The sequence below is a fragment of the Podarcis muralis genome, chromosome 2 (genome assembly GCF_964188315.1).
Source record: "Podarcis muralis chromosome 2, rPodMur119.hap1.1, whole genome shotgun sequence".
Taxonomy (NCBI): Eukaryota; Metazoa; Chordata; class Lepidosauria; order Squamata; family Lacertidae; genus Podarcis; species Podarcis muralis.
The window spans coordinates 21,936,080-21,945,497 of NC_135656.1; the positions used below are offsets into that span (position 1 = coordinate 21,936,080).

The window sequence follows — 9,418 nt, forward strand, 5'->3', positions numbered from 1 at the left end:
TGTGTGTGTGTGTACCAGGACAGCTGGAGGAACTTTGTGCTGTATCTGTAGGTGGCTTGTGATCAGGACTGAGAGGCAGCTATGGAACCTGTGGCTAAAACTTAATTGTACGCACCTTTTTTGTTCCAGGCTGAACTTCTTCCGGGATGTGCCAGATTTCCGTATCCTGGTTTGCGGCGGTGACGGCACAGTCGGATGGATCTTGGATGCCATCGGTAGGTCTTTGAGACGCTTTTAAGGTTTTCCTTTTCCACAGTCTGGTGTGGATAAAGAGCCAATCCAAAACCTCCGTTTTTGTGTCAACACAATAACTGCTAGTTGCATTAAAAGGGCCAATGATGTACCCATCATCCTAACAACGGGGGTTGTCTTCTAGCGTCACTAATGTTGCCACTCCATGTTATAAAGAAAGGATCGGTTTTCATTCTCTTTTTAGACAAAGCCAACCTACCAAGTCGGCCTCCCGTGGCTGTGTTGCCCCTGGGAACTGGCAATGATCTGGCCCGCTGCCTTCGCTGGGGAGGAGGTGAGCAACACCAGTTGGTCTCCATCTCATGCTGCTAATCACCTGGAATCAGACCAGGTGCCTTGTCCCAGCTAAGATCATTTAGCCATGTAGGTTTCTCCCACAGCCCTGAATTTGACCAGTGGGTCCATTAATAGCAGCAAGGAAGGTGCCCTGATGTCAGGCAGGTTAGCTGAACAAGTGAGTGTACAGAGTTTCCTGATATTTCTCCTGGGGTTTTAGACCCTGGGAATGAATCTTGTGCTGTCCAATTTCTCTTACGTTCCCTTTCTTTCTTTCTTTCTTTCTTCCTTCCTCCCTCTCCCTCTCCCTCTCCCCCTCCCCCTCTCTCTTTGTCTCTTTCAAAAGCAAAACCTCCGCCTCTGCAGTTTTGTGTTGAAAACATTCAGTACATAGCTGATATAGCAATAACTCATAAACAGTAATGCGATAGCATATAGTTCTTCCCCTGGGGCTAGGACAACCTGGGTTCAGATTCCTGCCCGGCCACAAAGTCATTTGCGTTGTCTACCTCACATGGTTGTTGTGAGGATCACCCCATGTACCTTACCCTGAACTCCAGCATATGACTGGAAAGCTAAGCACAGCAGCATGTATAAAATAAAGCTGCATTTATAAAAAGCCTCTGACAGATCTTGGCTCCATAACAAAAGTGCTTTCTGTTGTGGCTTAATCTTTCCCTTAAATAGTAGCAACCCAAACATTCTAGCATGGGAATTAGTCCTAGTACTGGAGAAAGGAAAGCACTGGAAAAGCAGCTTGAGGTTGCCTGGTTTCGTGCTCCTCTCATCTTGATTTGATTACTAGACTAAGACTGTCTGGCCAAGGTGGGGGAGTGGAGCTTATTACCAGAGTTCACACTTCCAACATTTTACAAATCACAAGCCTACTCCCTCCCTCCTCAGTCTCTAATGCATAAATTTCTGCCCAGGTTATGACGGCGAGAACCTAGTGAAGATCCTTAAAGACATTGAGGCAAGCAGCATCCTGCAGATGGATCGCTGGTCAGTCCAGGTGACGCCCGACAACCCTGATGAGAAAGGGGACCCCGTCCCCTACGAGATCATCAACAACTATTTCTCCATTGGGGTAGTAAGTATGGAAGGGGCAGGTGAAAATAACAAAGAGCGGCACTGGAGGACAGCCCTCCTCTTCAAGCCCGTGGAGAGTGGATATTCTGTTTGTGTGTGTGTGTTACTGTGAGAAAGGAGAGATGGGAGGTTTTGCGGTCTTCTGAGCTGTTGCTATACTGTTGCCACTGAAGTCAGTGGCAGGAGACTGCAGAGAAGGGGGCAGGAGGTTTCAAGCACAGGACATAGCAGAAAGTTGAGAAGGACGGGAAGCGGGGGATGGAGAGGGGACTCTGGGGAGCTGAGAGGTGGCAGGCGGTAGGAGGGAACTTTGGAAGAAGCTGTGTGGGACATCTCCCATCCCATTGTTCCCTCTCCACCTCCATGACGCCCCCTCTTATTTCTGACTCTGTCTTTCTCACCCACCCTTTCTCCAGGATGCCTCCATTGCCCACCGATTCCATGTCATGAGGGAGAAATACCCGGAGAAATTTAACAGCAGGTTAGCGCAGTACGGTTGGGGAGCACCTGCCCTTGGGCGCTGTATCTACCCAGAATCCTCTGCTCTGGAATCATGGCTGTCTTCCCCTGTGTAGCCAGTCCGATCTGGCACTTGAGTCTCCTTATTCATGCATAGGAACCTCTGCCTGTGGGGAGGAAGGGGCTTTTTGGTCCCTGGCCTCTTTGGCACACTTTTGGTGCTTTTCCATCTCTCCCTGGGAAGCATCTGTGGGTGGTATGGGGCTGCCATGTGGCCGAGAAAGCAGTTGGTTCTAAGGAGAAGGTGGTTTGGGCCATGGAGTAATTGGGTAGTAAAAGAGGATGCTCTTGAGAGGGGCAGTCTAGGCTGGCAACATTGGTAATCGTTGGTAATATGGTGCCCTGAGCAAGGCCAAAATTTGGCAGCCCCAAATGGATCTTCTCAGTTATGGATCTTCTCAGTTTTGCTCCCATGCGGTGGAACCACCTGCACCGCCCTAAATCTGATGCTGCTGGCAAGTCCTGCAGGTGGATGTGTTTGGCTGAGGCCTTCCTGGGAGAAACTGAACCCAGCCACATGCTTTTCGTTTTTTTGTTTCGCACCCCCTTTCCCCCTGGACCAGGATGAAGAACAAGCTCTGGTATTTTGAGTTTGCTACATCGGAGACCATCTTTGCCACATGCAAAAAGCTCAAGGAGTGCCTGTCTGTCGAGGTGAGGTTCCCCCTTGTGGCGCTTGAGTCGAACAGCTGTGCTGCAACTGTGAAAGACGAGAGTTGCCTTTTCTGTCCTTTTCAATGATCTCTGCTGCAGATTACTGGTGAATCAGAGCAAACGTCAGTCCGCAGAAAAAACACACCGATCGACGTTTGTTATGATTCGGCAGTAAGCCACAAGTTTTCCCAGGTAAACCTCTCAGACTTGTGTCTAGAAATCATGGAACAAAGGGGAGTGTGGATGAACCCTAAGATTAGGCCAGACTCCAAGAGATACTTGGTATCCTTGTGAACACCAGGATTTAGGAACAACGTTGTCTCTGAGCGTGGGTGCACTCGTCATTGAGTTACCAGAAGCAGCTTGGGACCCGCTACACATTTGACATTCGGACTTCTGCATTGGACGAGGGGGACTGCCAAGTAGGCTTGAGCTACAGCACTTTTCATTTTAAAAATAAGCACCGCCACTTCTCCCTCTGTCACCTTTCCATGGGCCTCTCGAGAATTCGTCTTGATTTGCTCAGTTGCACTGCTTACCAAGCATTTGTTTGATTGGTCATGATCCCACACTTTTGGGTGCATTTACCAGCCACGTTTTGGTGCATTTTCTAATAACAAAAAGTCCTTTTAAAAAAAGAAAGAAAGGTGTTTTGTTACACCAGATCACTTTAATTCCTTTTCATTGTGCAAACCTCAATTTATGATATGTGACTGAATCTCTCCTGGAAAATACTGACAGTCTGGAAGTGACCCATGGGAAAAAAACTACTCCTCTCTTGATAGCTTCATAATGATGTTGTTGTTGTTTTTTCTCTCTACCCTATTAACTGCTGGTCAAGGCTGGATCTAGAACTTAACCCTCACCTCAGTGCTGTGGGGTGGCATTTAAAGGGACATTGCTTGAACAATTTGTAGGTTGGGGCAGCTGGCTAAAATGTTTTAAACAGTTTTAATTTTGGTTCCTCTGTTTTCTTTTCATTGGGTTGGGGTAGGTGGTTGTTTTAATTTTGGTATAACTGTAAAATTGTTAGTTTCTATTGATTTATTGGTTTATTTATAGTCGGTATAAGACATTCTTTTAAAAATATTTTATGTTTTTTTTTGTTTATTTATGTTTGTATATATGCTGTAAGCCACCCAGAGTGGCTGGAGAAACCCAGCCCTTCACTCGAGATGCATTCCTAGGCTGGTATATTATTATTTAAAAAACTGTCAGTTATCTCTCTTGATGAGAGATGGTAAGCAAGAGAGAGGAAATTTTAAATATGATGTGGCGTCCTTCTCTATTGAATTCATTTTATTTTATAGGGGTTGTGTCATATGATTTATGATTCATGTTATCAGTTTTTTTCAGTTGGTTTTACCAACTGCTTTGATATTTCTATGATATTTTTATAAAAAATAAAATGAAAAATAGATATAAATAAATATATTTATAAATATCTATACAAGTTTCTCTAGGTGGTAAATTAGTTATTGGATTATGATATTTATAATATTGGTATTTGTAGCTGTCTCCCTCTCCCCCCCCCCCCTCTCTCTCTCACACACACACATATATATGAGAAATTATATGAATGTATATGCATTTGTTATGTTTTTGCAGTTACTGCATCCTTTGCATCAAATAATAAAGAACACACACTAGATCTATATCTATATCTATGAGTGATGCTAACTCCCCCCCCCCATTCCTTTCCCCACCCCAAGTGCTGTGGGCAGCCTATTGACCTCAGCGGAGCACTTTCTGGAGTAGCAGTCCTCAACATTCCCAGCATGCACGGTGGCTCCAACCTCTGGGGTGAGACCAAAAGACCTTTGGGGGAGGCGGCGGCACGAAGCACAGCAGGGGGTGCCGCACAGCCCCAGGTCATCAGTGATGCCGAAACTCTGAAGAACTGTGTACAAGGTGAGCTGAGGAAGAAGGGTAGCAGCTGGGCTCAGGTGGGTTGGGCTGCTTTAGGCAGCAGCGGATGTGGAAAGTGAGAGCAGATGTGAATTGTTGTGACCGTGAACGAGGAATGGAGTGATGCTCCACAGGTGGCAGGCAGGCTTGTAATATTGTGGACACTCCTGAGAACATTGCACAGGGAGGGTTTGGCTAGGGAAAGCAGTTCTAAGTCCAGCTCCGAGGGCCTTCTGGCGGTTCCCCCCCCCTGGAAGAAGCGAAGTTACAGGGAACCAGGCAGAAGGCCTTCTTGGTAGTGGCACCCACCCTGTGGAATGCCCTCCCACCAGATGTCAAGGAAGCAAAGAAACACACAACTTTTAAAAGACAACTGAAGGCTGCCCTGTTTCGGGAAGTAGTAGAAGTAGTAGTAGTAGTAGTAGAAGTAATAATAATAAATTTATTATTTATACCCTGCCCATCTGGCCGCGCCTCCCCAGCCACCCTGGGCAGCTCCCAACAGAATAGTAGAAACACAATAAATCACCAAACATTAAAAACTTCCTTAAACTGGGTTGCCTTCAGATGTCTTCTAAAAGTCAGATAGTTGTTTATTTCCTTGACATCCACAGAGTGGGTGCCACTACCAAGAAGGCCCTCTGCCTGGTTCCTTGTAACTTCACTTCTTGCAGGGAGGGAACCACCAGAAGGTCCTCGGAGCTGAATGATGGGGATGGAGACCCTCCTTCAGGTATACTGGACCGAGGCCATTTGGGGCTTTAAAGATCAGCACCAACACTTTGAATTGTGCTTGGAAACGTACTGGGAGCCAATGTAGGTCTTTCAGGAGCGGTGTTATGTGGTCTCGGTGGCCACTCCGTATTTAATGTTTGATGTCTTAGCTTTTTATATGGGCTGGAAGCTGCCCAAAGCGGCTGGGTGAAACTCAGCCAGATAGGTGGGGTATAAATAATAAAGTTGTTATTCTCGTAAGTAGATATGGGCAAAACTTTCAATATTCTCCTCTTCTCCTCCTCCCCCTTGCTGTTTCTCACCTAGACCTAAGTGACCGACGGATGGAGGTGGTGGGCCTGGAAGGCGTCTTAGAGATGGGACAGATTTACACGGGACTGAAGAGCGCGGGCAAACGCCTGGCCAAGTGCTCCGAGATCACACTGCGGTGAGTTAGGCGGTTGGTCTGCGATGGGGCTTCTCCTCCTTCTCTTGCAGTTGCCATTGTGACCCTCACACATCCTGACCTAAGGGAAAGAAAGAGGATGCTGGGTTGCTGGGCAACTTCCTTCCGCCCTTCCCAAAGGGTACCAGATACATGGTCATTGGCAGAGTGAGCGATAACGAGCAAAAGGGGTGTCCACGACTTAATTAGTGCCAGGATTCAGCCCAAGGACTTGGCTCTGGAGCATGTGAAGTAACGATGGTGGCCCTTTTGTGCACAGAATGAAATTCTATCAGCAATTATTTAAGCCTTTCACTCGAGATGCATTCCTAGGCTGAGCCTGCAGCACTATACAAGCAACTCCTGCTTTAGGTGCGACCAAGCACAGGTGAACAGCGCCGAACCTGGATGTCATAAAGACATCACTAAAAGGGCAGAATGGGGACGAGGCAGAGCGTTTGGTTTTTCCAGCGGGTCTCTGATTTCATGCAAGCACACCGTGACCTAGAACGCAACCCCCACGTGAATGGGGGGTTGCCTGTAGTGTTTCATAGGGTATGGTATAGTGCGAGTGATCTTAGGCAAACCACTATCTCTCAACCTCAGCCCCACATCTGCAATATGGTCATAATAGTACTGGACTACCTTACAGGGCTGTGATAACGATTACTCCAATAATGCATGTGAAGTGCTTTGAACGGAAAAGAGCTGTTTTAGTCCTTCTTATTCCCGACACTTGGGCCGAGTGCTGTTGCTTATGCTGCCAAAATGGCATCACACACACACACACACACACACACACACACACACACTAAGGAGGGAGAGAGCTTTTAAGATTTGCAGAAGTATGCAAAATATTTAGGGGGAAAACCTGAGCATGCTTGGTGGGAGAAATCATAAAACTGGGAGGGTGGTGGAATAGAGTGGAGTGAATTTTGAAAGAGGGCATTACTGATTGATTAAATCAGTGAACAGGAACACTGGGCAGCTCAGTTGGTTAGAGCATGGTGCCCATAATGCCAAGGTTGCAGGTTCGATCCCTGTATGGGACAGCTGCATATTCCTGCATTGCAGGGGGTTGGACTAGATGGTCCTCAGGGCCCCTTCCAACTTTATGACAGGACAGGGCTTCCTACTGCAACATATTGTTGCAAGGCCCACTTGTAAATGCTTAGTAGGCTGGCCGAAGCAGAAAATCCATGATGAGACGCAGCCACTCACCTGCAGAAGTCTGTGTCTCATGTTTCCATGTTAGCATCTGCTCACCATTCCCTCTCTGTGTGCTTTTGCAGAACCTTCAAGCATCTCCCCATGCAGATTGATGGAGAGCCCTGGATGCAAGCCCCATGCACGGTAAGCACCTAGTGCAGGGCTGGGGAACTGGATTCCCCACCCCCATGGACCACATTTGTCCGGTGGAAGAGGCTGTTCACCTGTCAGTCACCTGACGCAAGCATGATGTTAGGAGAAGCATTTCCCTTTGCCATCTGATTGAAGTCAAGCTGCGCTGCAAAGATGGATGCCTCTAGCCAGTCCTACTGGGGGTTACAGTCAGCACGGATCAGCTTGTTGGCTCCGATTGCAACCCCTTGCTTTTGGCAGGGATCAGCTGCACTCAGGAGTTCCAATCGCAATGGCACCAAATTTTTACAAGCCCCACTCACCAAGGACTATTTGCAAGCACCCTTTAAGGCTCCCAGTTGTTCCTTTACCTGCCCACGCCTGACATCACAGGTGGGCATGCTTTGGGGGAAACAGCTTTGTGGGTCGAATCAGGACCCCTTTCTGAAGCTGCCCAGTCAGGAAGCTGCTTCTCACCTCACCGATACAGATCCCGCCAGCGTAAGGCAAATCCCAAAGCTGCTGTACATTAGTTCCCGAGATGCGGAGCCTGTTGGGTTATGGGACCTGAGATGCTTTGTACTTCTTTCACTGATATGGATGCTATGTTTTGCTGGGTCGAAAAAGGGACGCAGCCATTGCTCTGCTCTACCATTGCAGGGGCACTATGTCATGTTTAATAGAGTCCTTCTTAAGTGTTGCCACACTCTGTTTTCCTGTGTTTCCAGATCAAAATAACCCACAAGAACCAAGCCCCAATGCTCATCGCTCCACCTCCCCGATCCTCCAGTTTTTTCGGCTTGAAGAAGGGACCGCAGGAGCCCTAAAAGAAAAGGCGCTTCTGGGTCTATCAGAAGCCACGGTGATGCAGCTGGAGGCCTGTTGTCGGGATGCCCAATGCTCTTGCACAATGGGGGGAAGTCCTGCTCTCCATCACCACCACCAAACACAAACAGTTGAACAAGGTTTCTTGCTGCCTGGTACGTGGCAAAGCGGGTGGGCAGCTGCAGCCACAGCGCCTTTGCTTCTGCCACACAGATCGACGTTGCCAATTCCCTGGACCGGGGTGGGAGAGCCGTTGCAATACCCCTGCCATCGGGTGTTGTCCCTTGTGGGCTGCCTGCCTGTGCCGGTGCACCCTTACCCCAAATTGTGTGGGTGCCAAATCCTCCTTCACTGACCACTCAAAAGGCCCTGTAAATTGTCTGCTCTTGCCCTTCCAGTTCTGTTCCTTGTAGGTTGTTACCCCTTGCACTCGAGGTTACTACTGAAAGACTGTGGCGGCACCGGCTCGCCTTTCCCGCTCCTCCCCTCCGTCCCCCTTTTATTTATTGCAACTCCATTCCAAGTCCTCCACTTAGCGTTCTCAGAAGTGCCTCAGCGTAGTAATAAAGAGTTGGGCTTGGATGGTGGTGGTTGTCCTGTTGTTGTAGCTGGTTTCTTTGGTTATGGGCAGACATGAAAGCCTGGGACATCGTGGGGCCACCAAATTTAAAATGGCTTATTTAAAATTCCCAAAAGATGAGATGTGCCGTGGCTTACTTTTGAGGTTTGGGAAAGGGGCAGGGGGAGTATGTGTGTTTGCGCATATGTGAAAGTACCCAAAAGCGATGTTACTGCTTTTGTGGTACCAGCCCAGATCGTGCATTGGTAGCTTTTAAAAACCTGTTGGGAAGAAAGGACGGAAAACTGGGCTCTGTTAGGAATGTGGCTCTTAGAAGACCTGCTGCTCCTTCTCTCTCGCTTGTTAGGAAGACCTGCTGCTCCTCCTCTGTCTCCTAAGGGTCAGTGGAGTGGTGAAATTAACTAGGTGGCATTTGCTAGCACTTCTCGAACATACTAGCCTGTTGTTGGGTTTTTCTTCTTCTTTGTTAAATGGATAGAAGAGGACAAGTATGGATGTGCAGCCTTTCTTTCACATAACAGGAACAAGCAGCCCTGCCTCTTCTGTCAGCCAGGAAGCCCCACAGCACACTCTGCAGAACGATTCCCCCATAAATCTGAGATCCCATCGCCCTTCTTTGTCTTGGGCCCCATCCTGGCATTACTCTGCCACATGCTTTCACCCAAGTCTGTGCTGCAGATCTTCCTATCTTGCTCATTCCACAGCAGCCTGCTCTCTCTCTCTTATCTCCTTCAGGGCAGAAACCTCTCTTTGGGAGAGCTGTACTTTATAAAAACTGTTCCTCGAAAGCCAGGCCTTCCTACTCTCCAGCTTCT

At 48.1% G+C, this 9,418-nt stretch overlaps 1 protein-coding gene across 5 annotated transcripts in view; it reads left to right on the forward strand.

Annotated features, from left to right (window-relative positions):
* Window positions 1-8,605, forward strand: part of DGKA (diacylglycerol kinase alpha) — an 81,051-nt gene extending 72,446 nt beyond the window's left edge. For all 5 annotated transcript variants that reach the window (XM_028712369.2, XM_028712386.2, XM_028712377.2 and 2 more), the window contains 9 exons: window positions 130-215; window positions 437-526; window positions 1,458-1,618; window positions 2,034-2,098; window positions 2,700-2,790; window positions 4,503-4,701; window positions 5,740-5,860; window positions 7,150-7,210; window positions 7,927-8,605. In XM_028712369.2, the coding sequence (XP_028568202.2) occupies window positions 130-215; window positions 437-526; window positions 1,458-1,618; window positions 2,034-2,098; window positions 2,700-2,790; window positions 4,503-4,701; window positions 5,740-5,860; window positions 7,150-7,210; window positions 7,927-8,025 (973 nt within the window). In that variant the 3' untranslated portion in view covers window positions 8,026-8,605. The remainder of the gene's footprint in view (window positions 1-129; window positions 216-436; window positions 527-1,457; window positions 1,619-2,033; window positions 2,099-2,699; window positions 2,791-4,502; window positions 4,702-5,739; window positions 5,861-7,149; window positions 7,211-7,926) is intronic.
* The last annotated feature ends 813 nt before the right edge of the window (window positions 8,606-9,418 follow it).